This window comes from Xiphophorus maculatus, chromosome 20 (assembly GCF_002775205.1).
Source record: "Xiphophorus maculatus strain JP 163 A chromosome 20, X_maculatus-5.0-male, whole genome shotgun sequence".
In the NCBI taxonomy this organism is placed as follows: Eukaryota; Metazoa; Chordata; class Actinopteri; order Cyprinodontiformes; family Poeciliidae; genus Xiphophorus; species Xiphophorus maculatus.
In genome coordinates this window covers 24278315-24300602 of record NC_036462.1, presented here as the reverse complement: position 1 = coordinate 24300602, position 22288 = coordinate 24278315, and the positions used below count along the sequence as shown (strand labels likewise).

Below are 22288 nucleotides of genomic sequence, written 5' to 3'. Positions count from 1 at the left end.
GTGCCGTGAAACAACATGTGTGGTGAATTGGCGCTGTCTAAATAAACAGATTTGAATTCAATTTGCATAAACAGACCTTTCCAGGCAAGGATACTGCTGCTTGTATTGAAATCAACCAATTCTGAACTCATCAGAAACTTCTGGGAGAAAGCTTCAGGGAACCCGAAAAAAAGAAACAAGTGCCCGAGAAATCTTCTAAAGAGCGTTCAACTAACATATCAGTTTACCACCAGTGCAGAGCTTAATCCTTAGACACACCAATGTGTTTTAAAGCAGAGTAGCAACATGTCACAATTCAAAAATAAAAATCAAGGAGCTCATGGATGAGAACTTTAAATATCAAATATCTAAAATTACCCAGATCTTATTCATATTGACCGTTTGCATACATTTAGATGTGCTTCTCAACAAGATATTGAAAGTGGTTTATTTTTGGATCAAAACTTTAAATATTTAGGTTCATTAAAAAAAAAGACCCAGATCCTATTCCTATTTATCCTTCGCATATATTCAGATGTGTTTGCCAACAAGTCATTCAAACTACTTAAAGTGGTTCGTTTTTAACTTTTATGTCCCATAGAAACAGCTGATACAAAGATCTAACACCAGAAAAGATGAAACATTTCTGAAACAAAATACATCTGTTCATCTTAAAACCTTTGACCACTATGGTATTTGCAATAAATGCATTAAAAAACACAAGGACACTCAGTAACAGGCTCCGCCAAATACAGCAAGAAAACGTCTCCACTTCAATAAAACAAAGTCTTGATTGAAAACATTTGTATATTATGATCAGCAACAAAAAAACATGCTTATAAGCGGTTTTATTGCAAATAAAATGTATTTACTCTAAAAACACAACTACACAACTACAATGTGCACAACATAGATTGTTTAAAATTCTTTCACATTTTTTGTACATTTGATTTACAGAAAAACTACTCAATTTCAGATCAGCTGGACAAGAAAATATGCAAAATAATAAATATGTATGACATTACCGTTAAGAGTTCACAGCCAAAACTCACATCTGCAGTGCAACTCACTGTTGGTCTTAAATCTGATGCTCGTTTGTGTAGTGTACATTTTATGCCATTACAAACTTGGTATGAAACAATTAAAAAACTGTGACCGGCATAGCTTCACGATAATCAGATTAAATGGTCCTTCTGCATGACGTAAAATTCTAATGGTGCGTGACCTTTAGTCTTGGACAAGTTCAAAATATAGCTTTTCGTCCAAAGGATTTTGTTCTCTCCAGTAAGGTGCAAATTCAAAGCTGTAACCGATAATCACAAACTGACTCATAAACTCAATGAGATCAAACAGATCTTATAATTAAGATTAATTTGATATGCATATTTAAGCAGTTTTTGGTTTCTTTGGAGAATGAGATATAAAACTCCATATGCTATACAGTCCAATGAATTCACACACACACACACACAGAGATTGTGTGCATGTCAAGGTTAATGTAAACACACCTTCTCTAGGTTCAAGTAAAGCAAATTATCTTTGAGTCATTCTCACAATTTAAAAAACACACCAAGTAATGCCTAAAGATGAGTTCTTCTCTGTCAGTTTTAATACAATTCATCAGGTAATAGGTTAAATAAGATTTATACTTATGAAAACATGTAGTAACAGGAAACAAACCTTGAAAAACTAAAAATGCTTAAGATACTAATTATTCAGTCGCTTCGACTCGAATAGTTTAATTGGGATCTATCTGAGTGTAGTATTAAAAATCAACAACTACTTCTTTATGTTCTTATCAAAGGTGGTTGTCCTGAGAAAATCAGAGAATTTATGTCTATTTTGCGTGCATGTTGGGCTTAGACACACATTGGAAGTTGGTCTATGTCAGTATGCTAATGTCCACTTCGGGCAGAGGCTCCTTCCAGTAAGAGAAGCTACTATATTCAGGACAGACTAAAATTGCAGCGTTATTGGTCTCAGCAGCGACCATGGGGAAGAAATGCTCAACCAGTCCAGTCAGGTGGTTATACCTGCAGAAAAAATACAATCAGGAGGTTAGAAATCTGACTAATCTGCATGAATGTATGACGGCAAGTTACAAAAAATTATTTCCATTTAATTGCTTAGTTTTTACTTACGAAGACTTGCTGCCTCTAGATAGTTCTTGGATAAGCTCTCCTTTTGGGTTGACTGTAAATATTTTACTCTCAGTCACTCCCACCTGCTTATAGGCAAAAACATCCTGCAAAAGCATTGGAGATAAGCTTTATTGCAGAAGTTAACATAACTTTAATCTTATTTCTTTACCAGAAAAAAGTTTTAACAAGTAAACCTAATTTTAGCTACCATTTTTCAAAATATGCAAGATTGTGTTCAACATCGTGATTAAATGTAAACCACTCAACCACAGTTCCTCTTGTCCTAAGAGGTATGGATATTATGCAAGACTTGGAGTCAGTCTTCAGTATTGCTTACATTCGTCCTGTTGCCGAAAGCCGCGTAGAAAGGTTGTTTGTGTGATCCGAACAAGTCCCTGATGTCACTAAGACAGGCGACCTTAAAAACCTCTGGCTTCTTCTCAATCACCTCCCTGCAAGATTGTTGATGTCAACAGTCATCCATCGTAAAGACTTTCTTGAGTTAAGTAGATAATATATATGCAATATTTGGTGAAGTTTTTTGAAAAACTTGAAAATAATGACTTTGGCTATTATTTTAAGAGGGTGTCGATATACTGTTATAAATTTGGTCTCGAATAGGAATACAGACCAATCCTGCCAGGATTTCAGCTACTGTTACCTGTGTAGTGCTGAAAAGAGGCTGCTGGGAGCCAGCAGTACAGGGCCTTTAGGAAGAACAGTGCCTTGCTCGTTGACCCACCGCAAGTAGTCTTTGGTAATACCAGCCATGCCGATAGCCCTCGCTGAGCAGTACAGGAACTTGTATCCATTTCTGCAAAGAAATGAGCAACCAAAACTGCGATTCACAAAATTAATTATTACATTTGATCAAAAATACACAATGTGTCATGTATTTTCAATTGTTCAAATAGCAGGACGCACAACAAAAAGTCAAGATAATCCAACAGGTTGAGTTCCATTGATGCGCTCATGTGTCGTATACAAAGGAACAGCATTTCACATACTTGTGTATTTTGTGATAAAGTTTGGCAATTCCCTTGTGTGTCCAATCTTTTCCAAACTGAGGTAGGATATGACCAAGCGCATCAGACCTAGAAGAGAGAGAGAGTGGATCTTATAACAGAAGAGAAAAACATTTTGTCATAAAAAAAAAGAACAAAACAGACAAGGATTACGATAAGGTCGCAAATTCTAAAGAACATTTTCATTCATATTTGAGGTTAATATCAACACTTATGTCAATAGCTGTAGAAAGGCATGATGCATGTGCAAGAATGTGATGAGAATGACATAAAAGTTATAGTGTTTGTTTAATGGGATTAAGGATGTGGGATTCTGTGTTCTTTTGAGTGAAGATGGGTTGTTATTGTTACTTTGGTCATGATATTACCATCTTATTTCATTTTGTTTCCATATTTAAGGATCAACGGACTGGAGATGAAAATTCCACACCAGTGGACAAATATTTATTAACTAAAATAACAAAAAAAGTAGAGAGGTTGCCAGCAGCCGGAGCCACTTCAAGCATTCACTAAGTACAGCATTTCTGCAGAATATAAGGCATCTGCAGAATATAAGGTATCTCAGATACATTGATGCTATAGAATTTTTACAATATGTTCAAATAAATCTTTGGTAGCCTGGCTTGTCTGGAGGTCACATTTCATTTGTTACAGAATCAGAGATCTAGGAAGGTGATGCTTACCTAGGGAAACTTTTATCTTTCTACAGAATAAAAACACAAAGCAATATTGATGAGGTTTATAGCAAGAAACCGTGTTTAACTTGGCCTACTTGGTGATTGTTCCATCAATGTCTGATATGATGACCCGATCGTTCCAGTTCCACAGGTATATGGCAGCTTCACAGCGACAGGTGCCCTGATATTGTGTGGTAACACTGAATACCACTTTATTGGCTCCGTCACGCAGATTTAGACTCTCCTGGCAGAGAAGAGCAGACAGAAACACATCATAGCACAAAAAGATCTTATTTAAATATGTTTGATGTTTTCAGGCAAAGAGTCAGGGTTGTCCTACTATCTCCTTGGAAGTGAGACGTAGTGATTTGCGGTACATGTGGCTGAAGGACTGAGTCATGGACATGGCTTCTGAAAAAAGACTGGAAGCATTGTCAGCTCTGAGAAAACAACAAAGGAAAGTCACAGTTTGTGTTCATCCGCCCCTAAAAACATACAGAGATGAAAACGTCTTTTTCACAGCAGCAACTTACAGTGTGTACCTTGCAAATAAGTTAACATTTGCAACTGTACAGTGCCTTGGCATTCAAACACATATAACATTTCCACCATTTTATTCAAACACAATTTTCATGTATTTGTCGTTATGTATATAATTTCGTTGCAAAAATATCCCACTATTACATTTTCCTTTTCAGATAAAATCCAAATAAAATACATAGTAATGTGAAAAAGTGAAAAGGTTAAAGAGATATGGATGAAATTAGACGACGTCCCCACAACACTGAAGATTTTTGGGTGTGTGAACAACTAAAGTAGCCAGTAAAGATTTACATAAACATGCAAGGAATCCTCGTTAGGGTTTCCCACCGCTACCAACGTCATGCGGTAGTGAAACAGATGTGCAACAGCAGGACTATCTAGAACAGCACCAGCTGGAACACGGTGCAAGGTTTCCTGGAGAAGGATTATTTAATCACTTGGTAATGAGGTGACTTACTGGGCTGAGGAGGAAACACTTGCCAGTTGCTCCTCCTTTAATTGTTTTTGCTGAAGAGAAAAGAGCAGTCAGCATTCATCACCATTATGTCTGATATGAAAAATATACTCCAACTAGAAAAGACACACCTTTTCATGATTAACTGTGTAGTCAGTGCAGGCTAATATATAACATTTCTTCCCATTAGCCATCACACAAGCATATATATATACATGAAGACCTGAGCAACTACCTTGTTGTTGTCCATTTCTCTGCGTCTCCATGAGAACCACCAGCGACCAGGCTTTTTGGACATCTTGTCCTTCACCAGCTGCTCTACTGTACTCTTATGTATGAGACATAGAAAGAAAATTATTCCTTCTTTCTGCCACCATTTTTATTGCGCAGGTTTTTATAAAATTTTAAGATATTCTATAACTTCGCTTAAAATTAAAAAGCACAACAAAAGTGTATTTAATGTTTGAATTTATAATACATTTTTAAGACTTTATTGGTCAGGTTTCAAAAAATAAAATACCGTTGGTAGGTGTTTTTGGAATGCTGTCATGGACAGGATCATTGGAGCAGCCACTCCCCAGTTGTAATAGCTGCAAAAAGTGTAAAAGAGTCAATAAGCAGCAACCGAAAAAAGGACTTTAGTCTGGAAACTGATACACTTTTAAAAACCGTGTAATTATTTATTTCACTCACTTAGAATTTATGCAGATGACTAGACTTGGATCCTCAATGATTCCTGGATTGTTGATAAAATCCTGATATGTCACAAGGTGCTCTGTGAACTTTTCTGAAGCAAAATGAAAAACAAACATACAAAAAAAAATAAAATGGAGTCATTCTCCACTGTGTGAGCAGAGCTAACAACCCGACACTGGATGAGTCACTCCTACCTTTGGTAATCTGGCTGGTGTCTCCTACTTTCCCACAAAGGGACATACTGACGTCCATGACGTACGATGTAGAATCAGACAGATACTCTGTTCCACTGTCCACTGCTCCAATGTCCACAGACTGAGGCGACTGGCTACCTGAGCCCTGTTCAGCATACTGAGTTAACGCTTCCTCTGCCTCCCTGTGGTCAGGCAACAGTGAGTAATTTAGATTCAGCATTTGCTATTAATGCAAGTTACTGTATCAGAATTACTAGCTTGTTACATAGTTCTAACACTGATGAGTTAAAATAAGCTTTAAGATACTCCATATCTTTGCTGTGTCATGCATTCAGCTAATGGCAAATTAGAAACATATCTTCTCATAGCTTTATTGCATACAAATTTGCAAAAAAGGTCTGAAATAAGTTTTTGCCAAAAGTGATTTTTTTTGCCTAAATTATCCTCAGAAAGAGGTACGGTAGTAATTTTTTTTTTTTGGCAAAATTACTTTAGGTAAAAATGACTTAGGCCATTATTTTAGGAAGGTGACAAAATATCATTTTTCTGTACAGAAAATGTGTAGCAATTCAAGGTTGGAACTTGACAAAATGTGTCTAGTGTGTCAGAAAACATCTTACACTTTGGGGAAATAAAGCTCCGCCACCTCTGGGTCCAGAGCGGTCAGGTCATCCAGGTAAATATCCGATGAGCCTCCATGATGATTCTGTTTACCTACGACACAGTCACACAGCACCGTGAGGAACAAATCCACCTCATGCATAAACAGGCTTGTGACTTTAACCTAAAGAATTAACTTAATCGCTCAAATGCTTCACTTTTTTTCTCGTCCTGTTGTTCCAGCTTGGAGGATGCTTCGGAGGATTTCGCCACGTCATTCCCAGTGTCCGTGTCGGCAGCTTGTGATGCAGTAGCTGAGCTTTCAGATGATTCATCAGTTGCTCTGAGTGTGGTATTGTCATCTTCTCCACCAGCGCTGGGCACTAATCCTCTGTCAGGAGCAGAATATGTAGAATCTGATTCTCTCTGCTCAGATGAGACACTCTCTTGTCCTCGACTATTCTGACTTGATTCTTGGAGTGTGCATTCTGCCATCTTTTTTGTCAGCTCTTCTGTTTTGCTCAAAGTTCCATTTTCAGAAACTCTTTCAGCTACAGAACTAACTTTTTCAGCACTTTCTTGGCTTTTGTCGAGACAAATGCCAATGCTCTCAGAAGAAAAGTCTTTTTCCTCCTTCTCTTCCACCGTACATTCAGAATCTACGTCAACGGAAGAAACACATGACATGAAATGGTCGCTGTGGTAGGAAAGTGCGTCGTGAACGTTGTTCTTCGTAGATAAAGAGCTGGCTTGCTGAGAGCTGCTGTCTAAACAAAATGAGCCCGCCTTCGGCTGTGGCTTCACGCAGCTGATCACGGAAGGTGTGACCTCGTAGTCAAGGTCAAAGGAATCCTGTCTCTCAATGGGGAAGAAGTGAGTTGAGGCCTTCAGCTCTCCTGGTGTATTCTCTGGGTCACAGGGCTGCGAAAAACAGGACAACCGCATGTCAGCAGGTTGAACTCCAACCGCAGCACAGGTCTGGCGTAAATGTGCAGCTCTGTCTGTGTTAGTGTGTTTCACCGTGGGAAATCCTCCCCAGTTCCACTGCATTTGGGGCTCAGACAAATCCTGGGCTTCATCCAGAACCTCAGAGTCGATTTTAGGAGAATCCGGCCGACTCAAGAAAACACTGGCAAACACACAGGAGATTCTCAAAACTGAAGAACGAACAAGAATGTTTGTTTAACAGAACGCAAGAAGCTTTTCTCACCTCTCTGAGAGTTCTTCGTCTGAACGTGGATGAGTGTCTCTGCTCTGTGTTTCCCCCAGTTCCTCGTTTGGCTCCTCAGACAGTGAGTAGTACACTGATTTACTAACAAGTAAAATGGAAAACATTAAAGATTTAACAACTTTGATCACCTCAATCTGGGATTAAAGTCAATGTTAAACCCTGGTTCCCATACACTGAACTCCAATGTTCTTTAACTGAAACATCAGCTATAGCACGGCTACAATCGGGTTAAAACTCATGGCCACAACTTTCCACCAATAAATAAAGAATTATTCAAAACTTCATAATGAGCTGTTTGAGTAGGGTTGTCCAAAAAAAGCTTCTTGTCTTTAAGGCAAACATGCAAGCCCCTTCTTAAGTTTTGTCTCTACAATAAATTACACTTTTTCCAACTTAAATTCGATTACTTTGTTTATTTAAAATAACGTAGTTTTAATTCGAGCAGCACTGTGAAGAGTTTCACTCAGTCCAATTCAACAACATCTGTATGTTTCACTGTCTGACCTGGTCAGCAGTGGTTGAGATGAAAGACTCTCCCACTGAGCAGCGTCAGAGTCTCTCATGCTCTCCTCCTCTTTGTCTCTTTCTTCTGACGAGGAGTTGGCTTCGTCCCTCTGCTGATTATCATAACGCACGTGCTTCCGCCACCGCTTCTTCTTGCGGGCTCCGGACCCCTCGGAGATCACATCCGTCTCCTCAGGGACCTCAAGAGGAATTGGGGAGGTGCACAGAAAGGCTGGGACCTAACAAGAAGAGAAGTAGAAAAAAAAAAAACATCTTTATTTGACATCATGAAAGTGTGATTTAGCTAAAGCAGTCTCTGACGTTGTTCAGCTTACGTCCATGTTTTCTTCTTCTTCCACAAAGAAAGCCTCGCCATTATCTCCAAGCTTCATATGCAGGTCGACCGATTCTCCGTTTATCTCGATGTCGACCTAAAAATGACAACATACGGTTCAACGAGAGATGACAGAGTATTTAGGCAGAGAATAAGGCATAAAAAAATGTACTCACAATTTTCTCTTTGGAGCGCAACACGCCGAGCTTCCCGAAGCGGATGTGAAACGGCGAGCATTGGTAAGACCCATCAGGCTGCCGCACCACGATGACATCGATCCCTCCGGTCAGGGTGGCCGGGTTCAGGCCGCGGTACAGCTCCTTCACTGTGACAAACACGGTCTCTGCTAGCTGGCCCACAATGTTCATGGTTTGTGACTACACACAAAAAAAAGATAGAAAAAAAACAAGAAGCGGGAGCTTTTAGGCAGAGCGAGTGCAATGACAAAGCAAGAAACTGTTTTTGCTCTACTCTTTGGTAAATGCTGCAGTCTGTACCTGGTTAGCTGTATTTCTGTTTGCTTAATCACACAAGTAGAAAAAAAAATACCAGCAAGAAAGTTCCTACCTGCAGAGTTCATTCAAAACAGCACAATGTCCTGCAAGCTGGTTTTTCTATTGTTTTGTGTAAGCCTTATTGACCTTTGCATCAGGTCTTTGACTATGATTAATGGGCTGAAGGTCAGCAAACACGTGTTAAGATTGGATCTTAACATGTGTTAAGATGCGATCCTGTGAAAAGATGCAATTGTTTGTCTTTGCAAGACAATAGAATCTGCTGACGTAATTTTCTTGGTCCATCAACTTGATTATGTAAAAGGGCTCACTAGGCGGGGTTCTAGTGTACACAAACACATGGGTCAGTTTTAAAGATGTGAAAACAACATGTTGGTGAAATTCAAAAATAATTGGCTTTTCTCACCAAACACGGCAAACGAATCCAACTGTTACCAGCTTCAAAAAGACAAAGCAGAACTTGACTTTTGACCGCTTTCAAGCTCACCTTGAAGGTGGACAGTCCACTTTCAGGTGACAGTCCATTGCTAGACTGTCAATTTAGCTTTCAAGCTATTTAAAGCCAAGCATGAAGTTAGGCTTCCTAGATGCAATAATTTCAGGGGGCTGTCTAAACTCTTGATCATAAAAAGTAATCCCTGAGTGGAGCAAAGTTGGTTTTGGAAATCACACAGTTAAAATAAGGATCTACACATGAAGATTATTGATTGAGTAATTCTTGACAAGCTAATAGCTAATACAAAATACTAATCATCATAATAATTTCCTATGCTTTTGTAAATAAAGCAACCTTGTCTTAAAGTCACTGTTTTTACTTCTTGTAGGCTTTAAAGAGAAATCTGTAATAACTGAAACAGTACTTACAAAAACATGAGATCAGAGATTATTTCCACTAATCTGGAGCAGATCCTGAGTCTAAATCTTACCCAGAGAGAAGGATGCAAATGTTCCCTCTCAATCCAGCCAGGTTGCCCTGACCGCCTCTCCGCCATCAGCTTTTCCCCCACTTTATGAACTCACAAACTGTCTCAGGAAATTTTGCCACCATGTTCATCTGAGGATCCTCAGAACGTTTGTTCTCATTCTGCTCCACTGCCTCGCAAAGCTGATGAGCGTGTCTCTGTGAATGTCGGCCTACATATTGGTAGATCGGACAACTTAAAGACGAAGTTCTAAAAGTCCGCAGAGCTGAGCTACACCGGATCATAAGAGATGACAACGCTCTACGCTTCTCTGTTCTGTGGTAAACATACACATATGCAGTGATCTATGAGAGAGTCCTAGTATATTTATACACACACTCTGATGCTTCCTCTATCTCACATAGCACACACACACACACGCACACCCCCACGCCCATACACACGCACGCACACACACACAGTCGCCTCACATGACAGCTAGACCAGCAGTTTCTGAAAGCCTCTGATGAGCTTTTCAAACACGCTCACACGTAGACCACACACATTCTGGTCGCAACCACAGCTCTCTGGGCCGTCAAAGGCCAGGGGGACTCTCCAGCAGATCTGCTGTCTCACAGAAAGGGCTTCACATTAGGATGGATATCTCTGCCCAAGCTGCCTAGAGACGTCGACAGACAGGTAGGCCTCTGAGGAAAACAACAGCAGATGAGGAGATGAGGCTGTACACGCAACCGCAACTCTGGCCGATCACGTGGCTGTGCAATAGAAACACAACTACATGTTTGGCTCACCACCTCATTCATCATAAATAACTTAAAGTGATAGCTGATTGTTATAACTAGGTCGGTTGTGGTGTACTGTGAAAACAATAAAAGAAACCCCCCTGCAGCGTGAACAACAGTCACAGTTATGAATCCAATATTGCTTTCGTATGATTCTGTCGGGAATTTTCCAGAAGGCTCGTTCACTTGAGCTTTTTATTCACTTCTCAGAGGAAATTAGATGGATACTGTAAATTGTAAAGCTGCAGCTATCAATCACTGTTTTACACTTCCTTTTTTCCAATTTACAGAGCTTTGCAAACATTTTCCTTTTTTTTCTTTCTTTTTTTTTTTTTAGCATTTAGTCAAATTACAACCAAAATCTTCATTCTATTTTACTGGGATTTTATGTAACAAACAGCATAACAATAAACTGAAAGGAAAATGATGCATGGTTTTCAAAGGTTTGTCCAATCAAAACAAAAAAAGTCACAAACATTCAATGCAACCGATTGTTTTCAAAAGTTACTTAATAAGTAAAGAAATGGAATGCGTAATTTAATCTCAATATAAATACAGCTTGTCAGTGAAGACCTCAGAGGTTTGTTTTTGAACAAACAGCATCATGACCAAGGAGCGCCTTGGTTGAAACATTGTTGAAATGTTTCTAGGGTACGAGTCATTTATTGTTCATACATGTTCACTTTAGGAGCAGGGTCTCAACATTGTCTTGTGTTTTTACAAATGAACTACTTGGTTTAGTTTTAAAAACAAAAACAAAAACATAATCGCTGTTGATTTGAATAAGACAGTCATTGTTTCAACATAAAGTATAAACATTTTTGGGGATTATTGCATGATGCAATACATTATAGAGCATTAAAACAACACAGATTTTGTGACAATTTTCTGAAAAAAAAAAAGTTCTCCCTAAAGCGTGGCAAAAGCAACACAGATGTTGCTTGGGGTGCCTTTTGCATTCCCCAAGAAACAATTATAACAATAAACAGTTAAAATACGAGCCCTTCTAAAGCATTAATCTCTCTAGTTTAAACACAAAATTCTCCAGACAAATACAAATTGGTGAATATTTTGAGAACTCCCAAAACAAACTAAACAGACAGTTGTGAACTAAGGACAAGCACTGGTGGCTACTCACTGTACTTACTTCTGAAATTAGAGCGCAGACCTGGAAATATCCTCAAATCTGTGGATGTTAGAAAACCACCGGGATATATAAATTGCTGTCCTCAGAGACAAGCTAACCACTCACTACCACCGACAATTTTCCTATTTGCATTTACTGTCCAATTCCTGATTTTACAGTACTGTGAGTGTGTGAACGTTTTAATGACATACAAAACTTCTGTAGTGAAAATATCAATTACCACAGCTACTACTGCTACATTTTTTGCCTAATAGTAGCGAGGTTGGAAAAAATGCCCATGGTTCCAACAGCAAACAACAAATATTAGGGAAGATTTCTAAATGTTGGAAAAACATGTACAAAAACTTTTATTCCCATATTAAACTGTAATACTCGATCACCTAAAAAGACACAATGAACATTTCCTTTCATTGATTATTGAACTGTGAACTAGTGCACTTAAGGTCAGATGCTTTACAATCCAGTTATTACTTTAGACTTAAGGATTGTGGGTGCCATGTTAGAGGTAGTAATAAAAATATATATTTCTTTTCTTATTATACCATGAATATCTAATATCCACAATAGCCTAATGTTTTAAGATAAGATTTACTATCCTCACACAACCTTAAGTTAAAAACTCAAGTTTCCCACTGATTGGATTATCCCACTTCCTTTTTGTCTACTCCCTCCCTGGAGAAACTATTTTCTATTAAATCAATGACTCAATCTTATACAATTCATTTCGAATTCAAAAATACTTTAGTGAATTAAATTGTAAAAATGTAAATGTAATCAAATTGTAAATAATTTAATCAATAATTTAATTTAGAGGCTACTACTATTTCAATTAATAACAAATATAATTTTCAAAAAATATAGCTAAAAAATTTTAATAAAAATAATAAAATAAAACAGAGACGCTTTCCCATTAGACGACAAAATGGGTCACTTTAAAGGTCACCACATACTTAATCTGAAGCCGAACGTCTAACGAAAGGGACTTTGGATGAAGTTCATGGGAGCCTTAAGATAAGGATGCAACAGAAAACTTAGCTTCCCTGACTGTTACATGTCTTACTCAGGCACTGAGTAACTTAACTACTTCACTCCACTTTATTCGAAACCTACACAAAAATAAAAACAATACGTTCCCTTCAAGGAAGCGCTCCGCTTTCTCCCTGAACTTCCTTCAGTTCACTTGGGTAAAAACGGAATTCCGAAAGAGATGAATCACCTCCATTTACTGCTTTTATGAAAAACCTGGGAGAGCGCGGTAGACGGGACAACAGCGAAACTTTACAAACCGACAAAAACTCTTACAGTTCACTCGAGTGTAGCACTCCACGTGTTTTACATCTGCCACACTTTTCAAACAACACTTTTATTTTTTATCGGCATTAAAAAGACGAGAGAAAAGACAACTCACCTTTCGGGCTTCTCCTCACTCTGACAAAACGACCATCTTCCAACTGTACAGCGCATGCGCGTTCTCAAGTCAACCCCTTCAGTAAGCCAATCAGAAACTCGAGTGTTAAAACTGTTCCGGCTTTAAATGTAAATAGTAAACAATACATGAAACAAGGTCCAACACACACCAAGAAACCTCGTCAGCTATTTCAAGAGACAAATAATACAAATAATCTTAATTTGTTGCATTTCCTTAATCTTTCCAAATATTCCATCTGCCTTTACCTGTTAGTCAATGTCTAAGATCAACAGACAAATTCCAATATCACAACCTACCCTCTTTAATTAGGTAGGTAGGTGATGTGAAAATAGAATTGCCACCTTTCGTAATCACGAATTAGCTGTGATTAAGCACATTTTTCTTTTGTTTCATATCACTAAATATAATAAAACCTGTCTAACAAACAATAGGAGGGTTAAAAGATCTGAGAAGTCTAAACACCACACCTAATCTGAGGATGTTCAATAACAGACGAGTAAGAAAGTAATTGTTTCTATCAGCCTAGAAAGGATTACTAACCCATTTATAAGGCTTTGGTGTGCAGTGAACCAAATGAAAGTCATAATCAACAAATACAGAAAACTTAAACATTGTGATCATTCCCATTGTTGCAATTGTTCTCACCAATCAGTTATTAGTTCTTTGGGGGCAATTACTTAAAATAGGGCCAGGGTGTGAAATTATTACCTCTTGTCATTTTAATTTAATATTAATCTGTTTGACCGTCTGGAACATTGCCATTAGGTGTATTTAGGTCAATACACCTAAAAAGGGTCAAATCTTTACGTTATCTTTTATTTAATTTTTCTTTCAGTGTAATACGATCGCCATACCATGGTTTAATGAATTTTAATTTGAAGACTAATGTTGCCCAGTAGATGGCGACACTGCACCACAGGTGAACATAATTTTAGCACGCGGGTGGACCTTGAACGTATTCCCCTTTTGTCTATTGTACTGCAGTCTAATTCTGTATTTCTAAATACAAATATTGTGATTTAGATTATGCTCTATTAAAATATAAACCCGATTATTATTGCTGAGTTAACAACAGATCTAAAAAGGAAAGGTAACAACGATTTATTATTAGTTATACACTTAAGACACATTACCATATACAAGTAAATGTTCATGTTTTAGACAACTGTATTTTATTTTTCTAAAAAAAAAAAAAAAAAAAACTGTGCAAAATGTATTAAAGACCTGTGAAAAAAAGTTGCGTTAAAGTCTTAAATTATTCTGCCCAAACAATGAGGGGAAGATTTTAGATTTTGCAAAGAGCTGAAAAGAATCAGAGTGACATATATTAGATAAGAATAAATCAGATACTTTATTAATCTTGTGAAGGAAATTATCATAGTTTTATTATGAGATAATTCCTGGAAGGGAAAACAGAAATTGTCCTTGATGGCATCATTTCAGGTGTTCATCTTAAATTCTGGCCCCTGAGTTGCGCAGCCTCACGGCCTATTTAAGGGCACTATTGTTCCAGCAGAAACTCAGTCGGCATTTCCTCACTGCTCCCTCTCTCCCTTAATATGTTTCCACCATCCCCTGCCTCCAAATGTTTAGACTCCTTTCTCTAAATAAGGCAGCCTTATCGTAGTTCCTGTCATTTCATCTTTGCCTTTTCGCCAAACATCCCGAAGAGCGACCGCGGCAGCAGCGAGGCTGTAGCTTTTGCATTCCTTTGCCTTGTATGGACAAATGGTCTGGGCCTTGGACGTCTCCCTAAGGGACACGCTGCGATTTCCATTGGTCTGAGCAGGAAAAGGAGGCGGGGCCTAACCAGCGGAGTTTGATTGTTTGAGCAAACTTTTCAGCAGGACCGCTTGCCTCCTTTCCCTCTGCGGTGACGGATCCGGACAAAAGGAGTTGGAAAGACTCTCTTCATTTTCAGCTGGAAGCCAAGGTGAGAATGAAAGCTGGATGCAACTCTTTAAGAGCGTCAAGGATCTATTTGCTTTATTTTAGGTGGTTTGGTGAGGTGAGATCTCAGGAGTCGCAGCTGAGGAGAGAATAGTTACACTGATCTTCCGAAGTGAATATTTGTGGAGATTTCCTTCAGTGAAAGGAGACTAATAGGGTGTTCATCATGGGCCAGTTGAACTATGAGCTTGTATGGTTATATGCATTTCCACCACAAAGGAACTTATAAAATCAACTGACCAATTTCTTACATTCACCTGAGATGCCGTCTCTTGTTGGGCTCTACTCTGTTTGTTCTTGGTATGTGTGACCAAGTTTTTGTTTTTGAAGTTTAAGTTTTCACACTTAAGCACCGGCTGACCTTCGTGTCTCAAAGTTGGTGAGATGGAGTGAGACAGCGCTTGTTCCTATTGGTTCTAAGGACAGGGGAGCTTTGTCTTGGCCCACTCCGAATAAAAGGATGAAAGAAATCGGTGATGGACAGAGAACAAACATTTCTGTCAGTACAAATCAAGCCGTGGTTATTTTTGTTGTTCTTGCCACAATTCATTGCTGATTTTAATATTAATTCTTATTCATGTTGACTCTTTGAAGGTAAAGTCTGTGCACTGAAAACTTGACCATTTCTATTGTGTATCAGACTTAAAAGGTCTAACATTTATGATGTCAGCTACAGGCCTTAAAGTCTTGAACCCAAACATACATATTATGTTTATTAATTGACTCCTTCCAAAATAGGTTTGCTGTATTTTTATGCAATTAAAATAAAGGTATCTTTCTACATCATGTACTTCTAGTGTTTAGTAAGTGTATCTCTAACAAGATACACTTGTATCTTGTTACCACTCTCCATTGACCTGATAAATGGCAGACTAGCGGGGCCTGGACAGAGTAACAGGACGTCCAGACGATGATCAACAGTAGCATGCAGAGGATGTATTGTATGTGAGTGGAAATGGTACTGCTGATCTGATATTTGTGCTTTTGTGTATTTTTGTTTTTATGTATTTATTTATTTAATTGTTGTATTGCAGTTTTTGCCCCTGCTTCCAAGAGAAATTTCTCCTGTGGGAGACTAATAAAAATGATCTTATCTTATCTTATATGTATTCAAAGCAAGATTTCATTACGTTACTCTTATGAACACTGTATTCCAAAGTTGGGAAGAAAAAAAACATCTACAAAATCAGTTATTAGTTAATGTCATTAATTTTTTTTGTGTGTTTCATGTATCTCTTAAAATGAATTTAAAGCATCCTATGGGGCATTATAAAGGACCTTAACTAAATTGCTACAAGCTTTTCAGGCAAAGTTGGATTTAGGAGGATGTGGGCTCCTGAACTAAAGTCAGTTTTGGTGCTTTACTTGAGTTTTCTTTTTTAACCACACATTGCAATAGCTCAAAAGGAACACATCAACATTATTTGTAGGCCAAGTATTTAAAAAGCCATTTTTGTATATGTGCTTTCTAAAGAAAAGACCCCCAAGTGTTTTAAATGTCAGGCCTGAATGTAGTGAGGTAACATCACCGAAAGAAAGGGTAGAGGCTAGGACCTCAAATTAAAGGTTCTAATGTCTGATGTACTTGTATTTGCACCAGATAAAAACTGGGTGTTGTGCATCTTCCAAAAAGAATGAAGGGAAAAGCGTTAAATGAACAGAGGAACTCCTTGCTTCCTGAAATTAGTATTGCCTCTTCATGGTAGTTTTGTTTCCAGCTTCCTGCGAGGAATGGAAGGGCCAGCGGCCAAAAGTGCACACCTTTGGTGTTTGTTTTAATTATCTGGGACACACAGAGAGTAGTGCAGCCATATGGTAGGTAAAATCAGTGAAGACTGTAGAATAAACTGTTAGAATTTAACCTGTAAAACTGATGAAGAAATCTGCTTACGTTTTATTTTGGTGAACTTTAATCAACATGAGTAGACTTGAACTAGTTATGATTCAACACATTTTAAAAATGTACTTGACAAATTGTCTAATTTGTTTTAGGAGAATTTTGGATCCAACATATTATTATTATTATTATTATTATTATTATTATTATTATTATTATTATTATTATTATTATTATTATTATTATTTTACTCAAGTTGACTTATTCAAACAGACAAGACAACCAGAGGCGATATTTGTAATTCATTAACCAAAGTATGATATTAAATAGTTAATCCAATTCCAAAGATTCCCAGTCTAGAATGCAGTTTTATACCTGTGCTAGACTCTTGGTGGTTGAATCACAACTAACAAGTACATTCACTGTTTCTTTCATTAAGTCATCTGGTTTGTGAAATTATGTGAAAGTGAAATTAACAATTTCTTATTAAAGCACAAAACATTTGTAAAATTGTAACAAACCTTTGAAACATATGCTAATAAGGTGGTTTATAAGCCATTTCCTTGATAACCATGTTGAATTTTTTATTAATTATTCCTTTATTTAATCAGGTAAACCCCGTTGAGATCTAGATCTCATTTTCAAGGGGGACCCGAAACAAACTTCACTCCCCGTCGGGGAATCGAACCCCGGTATACTGAAGGTGTGCAATTTACAAACAACTACCTCAGACTGCTGTTGCTAAATTAACTTAACCTGGATATAAACATCTTCTCATCTGTAAGTCTTATGGCAATGCTTGACTTTTTATTAAGTTGACATCTACATTTATAATACATATCATCTCTGTCACTCTCTGCTGCACACAACATGCCATGTATAATGATACCAGTCAGCTGAACCAATTGTTTTGTTATATTCTCATCAAAATTTTTAGATTGGGTTTGTTACCAAAAAAATTTACTATTGTTGCTTGAATTTACCTCTAATTGAGCATTGCATATTCAAATAAGTGTGAAACAAAAAAAATTGTTAGTACTATAATAGATCAATACTGTGAAACAGTTTTTTATAGTGCATGTGTTTGTGAACTGTCCTACAGTAAAGGCTCCTCACTTTGTTTTTAATCTATATAGAGGAAATGCAAACATGGAGATCCATAATGTCTTCATGTAAACTTCAGATCACAACTGAGTTGTCTATAAAGATCATAAACTGAGCTGACACGCCACATTTGCATTGGCTATAAAAGTATGAACGAGGTACAGTTGCATTAATTTGTATAAATAAAAATGTCGGTAGGACATGTATCTGCAGCCCAGAATGATAAGAGGCAGAGCAAACCAATTTTACCTGCTGCTCTTTTTTTTTTTGTCTTGGCTAACCTGCACAGTAATTCAGCTTTGCTCTGCTCTATTAAATACAAAGACACTGTCACAGATGGGGACCAGGGAGATGAAAGATGTGGTGAAAATGGGTTAACAAAACTGTGGGAGCACAAATGTATTAAACCATCAAAGGGTTAGAAATGGCTTTTTGAGAGCATTCATCTCCACCCTTCCTTGCTTTTGGACAATTACGACTACTGTAGACCTGAAAGCCCCAAAGAGCTGCAGGGTTTGAGATGTTCAGACGTAGACGTCTAGACATCACGATTTGTCTCTTTTCATACTCACTGAAACCGCTAGCATTGCCCATTTTCTCTACTTCTACCACGTCAAAATTGAGGAGACAATGTTCACTTGTTGTCTAATGTATCCCTCCAAATAACTGGTGTAATGGTTTTAAATAAAAAGGACCAGCATTATTCACTTTATATGGTAGTCGTCATAATGTGTCCATACACTTCAATCAGGCACAACCTTTAATAGAAACATTAAGTAGACATGCAGCAGTAACCCACTTTAAAATTCATCTTAGATTGTTTCATTGGACAGAACTAAATGGTTCGACTCATTTCATATGCCTAAATAGAGAGAAGGAATAGACATGAAGGAGAAAACTTACTTCAGATTTTCAATTTAAAAAGGGGGCAATGACTTTGATAAACAAAAAAACAACTTAAATGTGCCAGAGTTAGATTTATTATTGGTAGCATGCATTAGTAATCCCTCTGCCTGATGTTAATTAGAGATTGAAACAAGCATAAGACAAAAACTAAAAGTATAAGTATCCACTTTGGGATAGACTAAGTTGAGCATTATTTCATTTGTGTAAAATAATGCATGTGGATTTTTGCATAATAGTCAAACAGTAAGCTTGTGAAATCCTGTTCTAATCAGCACTAAATGCATATCTTGATAATTGTCAAAGAGTGTAGCGTGGCTGAAGAGTGACATCAGGCCTCAGAGACATGCTGCAAACCACCGATTTAGCTCTAGGGATAATATATTTTAATAAGACTGAAAAATCTCGCCGACTTCTGTTTATTCAATATAAAGTAAATATAAAAACTACTTAGAGTTTGAGGTAACGTGTTCATCTTAAGGTTAAGATTTTTTTAAAGTCTTTTTGTTACAATAAAGACACTTGCATTACATCATTTCTGTGCTTATCTAGACATGATGTCATTCTTCTGTGTGAATAATTAGCCTCAGGTACCTTCCTGCACGAACCAGCCTACGCCTGTGTCCTCTATCAGCCATTTACCCCGGGGGTCACACATGTGCACACACAAACGAATTATAAATCCTTGTAGACCTGAACATGAGTGACGGGTCTAATTCTGGAACTATCTGCGGTTAGGTGAGGTGTGTGCTGCAGTGACATGTCATTTTCACACCCATCAAAGTGTCTGCCATTTCACCGAGAATGTGATTCTCTCTCTAGAGGAAGTGAGCTGGAAAAGATTTGCCCGCAAGTGCAGACAAGATCTATGGAAGGCCTGGTTCTTTCTTGGTGCTAAATGCACACTATAACCCAGCTTAATTTGTGCATTCACATGAAGCTGTGTTTGTTGGCGAAGCTTTGTCTAACCTACCTTTGTCTGACGTGATGAATATCTCTGCACAGGTCCAGATCGAGCCGTCACCATGTCTAGCAAACGTGCCAAGGGAAAGACCACCAAGAAGCGGCCACAGAGAGCCACCTCCAATGTCTTTGCCATGTTTGACCAGTCCCAGATCCAGGAGTTCAAAGAGGCGTTCAACATGATTGACCAGAACAGGGATGGTTTCATCGACAAGGAGGATCTGCATGACATGCTGGCCTCTTTGGGTAAAAAAAGGAAAAAAAAGAAAAAACTTCAGGCTTTTTTTTCTTGTCACTATTTGGTGGCTAAAACAAAATGGGAGAAAAACATAAAGTCAAAAAAATTGTTTCACAGATGTGGTGCATTTATGGGGTTCAACTTAAGTCGGAATCCTTATTCTCAATATTTCTCACCCCTCAAATATTGCTGCATATCAGGCAAATGTAAGCGTTTGTACAATGCTTTGCAAAAGTATTAATATTAATAGCTCTTTATTAACAGTACAACCAAGAACTCGAGTGTATTACTTGGATTTTGTGAATTCAACCTACAAAAAGTGCTGCATAATTATGTGGAAGCATATGCATGGTTTTTAAAATTCTTTATAAATGATAAAATAAGGAGCACAGCAGATGGGCCAGGTCAGCCCCCCTGAACTCAACATCATCAGGGTGAAACACAGTGGGGGCAGCATCATGCTTTCCTGAATACAGGCTCCAAAACACTTCATCATCGAGTCTGACTCAATCTGAGCAATTTTGCAAAGCGGAATGGGCAAAGATTTCAGTCTCCAGAGCTGGAAGTGACATACATTAAAAGACTTTCAGTTGTCATTGCAAGTACAAAAGCAGCCGCAGATTTCTACTTTACAATTTTGCATTGGTATTTCACATGAAATCCCAATACACATACGAACTTACGGTCGTAGCGATATGAAGTAAAAAAGGGGTGTGAATAGCTTAAAGAAGCATTGAATGTAATCTAACCGCCTCACTGCTTCACAGGTAAGAACCCTTCGGATGAATACCTTGAGGGAATGATGAACGAGGCTCCGGGGCCCATTAACTTCACCATGTTCCTCACAATGTTTGGAGAGCGGCTGAACGGGACGGACCCCGAGGATGTCATTCGCAACGCCTTCGCCTGCTTTGATGAGGAGGGATCTGGTGAGTCCGCATGTAGACAAAGGTCCACGTCGTGTACGGAAGAGTCGTAGATGCCATTTTCAGTGTGCAGCGCTGTATCTTATTACTCAGTGGATGCCATCCGCTCAATTAGGGTTCATCCACGAGGACCACTTGAGAGAGCTGCTGACCACCATGGGCGATCGCTTCACAGATGAAGAGGTGGACGAGCTGTTCCGTGAGGCGCCAATCGACAAGAAGGGCAACTTCAACTACGCGGAGTTCACTCGCATCCTCAAACACGGCGCAAAGGACAAGGACGACGAATAGAGGGGAAAACGGCTGCTTCTGGCTCCTGCTCACATGCTGCACTACAGATACTCACCAATCCCTCCCCTTACAGTGTACATTAGAAGTAAATAAAATAAGAATCACTATATAAATGTCCTTAAATTGTATTGTACATTTGATGGTAAACATGTTGATCGAGGATTTAATCTAAGGATCCACATACGATCCTTAGTGTATTCTACAATACACATCCTGCAGCTCAAACTACATTAACTGCACTTTGACTGGTAGTTATAGGCAACTTAGTAAGATTTTTGTGATGCATTGCACACCGCTGTTTGTTTATATGTGCGGGGACTGTATGGACTTTCAGCTTTAGTGTTACACAGCAATGATGACCCCTTCCTGCCCTATAACTACCACAGATGCTTCAGCACTGCCACGTGGCTCCTTTCTCTGTCGTCTTTGTATTCTCGTAGGGTTGCAAAAACTGTTTATTTGATTTTGACAGTCAAGCAGCGAGAATCGCCTCCTGGCAAAGCGGATGGTTGAAGCGTTGAGACTGATGCTTTGCTCCATCAGCTGGTTGTATTGTTTGAAGGATCAGGTATGTTTGCTATAAATAAATGGACCATGTCTGTGGCAAGTTAAAAATGTTACTCATTTAAAACTAGCTTTTTTAAACTCTTGTGAAATGTTTAATCCTTTCTAGAATTTAGAAATGAAAGTGTTTATTGGATTCTGTGCCACAATGTCTAATTTTTTTTTAAACCAAGTTCAATATTGACAATTTAAATTGAAAAATGCTTTTCAGTATCTTAACTGATATTCTGCCATTTAAAAGATGATCTAACTCAAATTCAGACTCATTAAACTTCTGGCAAAGTGCAATCAGGGTCTTGGATGTCCGTATAGCCATACTACCAAAGAGGAAATAGAAT

At 38.2% G+C, this 22288-nt stretch overlaps 2 protein-coding genes across 3 annotated transcripts; one reads left to right on the top strand and one right to left on the bottom strand.

Annotated features, from left to right (window-relative positions):
- Positions 1–810: 810 nt before the first annotated feature.
- LOC102237852 (phosphatidate phosphatase LPIN2-like) lies at positions 811–13239 on the bottom strand. Of its 2 annotated transcripts, XM_023325181.1 has the most exons (20): positions 13154–13239; positions 8555–8755; positions 8380–8475; positions 8045–8283; positions 7520–7621; positions 7330–7438; positions 6528–7230; positions 6330–6423; positions 5710–5891; positions 5513–5606; positions 5340–5409; positions 5055–5147; positions 4823–4872; positions 4163–4262; positions 3918–4066; positions 3128–3214; positions 2782–2934; positions 2458–2572; positions 2121–2224; positions 811–2012 (listed from the first exon to the last, which is right to left on the bottom strand). In XM_023325181.1, the coding sequence occupies exons 2-20, from the start codon at positions 8744–8746 to the stop codon at positions 1862–1864; spliced, it is 2883 nt and encodes a 960-aa protein (XP_023180949.1). In that variant the 5' UTR covers positions 8747–8755; positions 13154–13239; the 3' UTR covers positions 811–1861. The 2 variants fall into 2 exon arrangements, with proteins under 2 accessions (XP_023180949.1, XP_023180948.1); XM_023325180.1 differs by having other exon boundaries at positions 6528–7438.
- Positions 13240–14993: 1754 nt separating this feature from the next.
- On the top strand, positions 14994–22238 carry LOC102224997 (myosin regulatory light polypeptide 9). The gene is made up of 4 exons (XM_005797957.3): positions 14994–15107; positions 19974–20177; positions 20937–21098; positions 21211–22238. The coding sequence occupies exons 2-4, from the start codon at positions 19994–19996 to the stop codon at positions 21384–21386; spliced, it is 522 nt and encodes a 173-aa protein (XP_005798014.1). The 5' UTR covers positions 14994–15107; positions 19974–19993; the 3' UTR covers positions 21387–22238.
- The last annotated feature ends 50 nt before the right edge of the window (positions 22239–22288 follow it).

Excerpts from the sequence above, each read along its gene's own strand:
- LOC102224997 (XM_005797957.3), top strand. The coding sequence starts at position 19,994 with ATGTCTAGCAAACGTGCCAAGGGAAAGACCACCAAGAAGCGGCCACAG. Across the intron at positions 20,178-20,936 it reads TGACATGCTGGCCTCTTTGG|GTAAGAACCCTTCGGATGAA; the intron begins GTAAAAAAAGGA and ends ACTGCTTCACAG. Across the intron at positions 21,099-21,210 it reads CTTTGATGAGGAGGGATCTG|GGTTCATCCACGAGGACCAC; the intron begins GTGAGTCCGCAT and ends CCGCTCAATTAG.
- LOC102237852 (XM_023325180.1), bottom strand. The coding sequence starts at position 8,746 with ATGAACATTGTGGGCCAGCTAGCAGAGACCGTGTTTGTCACAGTGAAG. Across the intron at positions 6,424-6,527 it reads ACAACAGGACGAGAAAAAAA|GTAAACAGAATCATCATGGA; the intron begins GTGAAGCATTTG and ends ACTGTGTCGTAG. Across the intron at positions 5,892-6,329 it reads GAGCTTTATTTCCCCAAAGT|GGAGGCAGAGGAAGCGTTAA; the intron begins GTAAGATGTTTT and ends GCCTGACCACAG.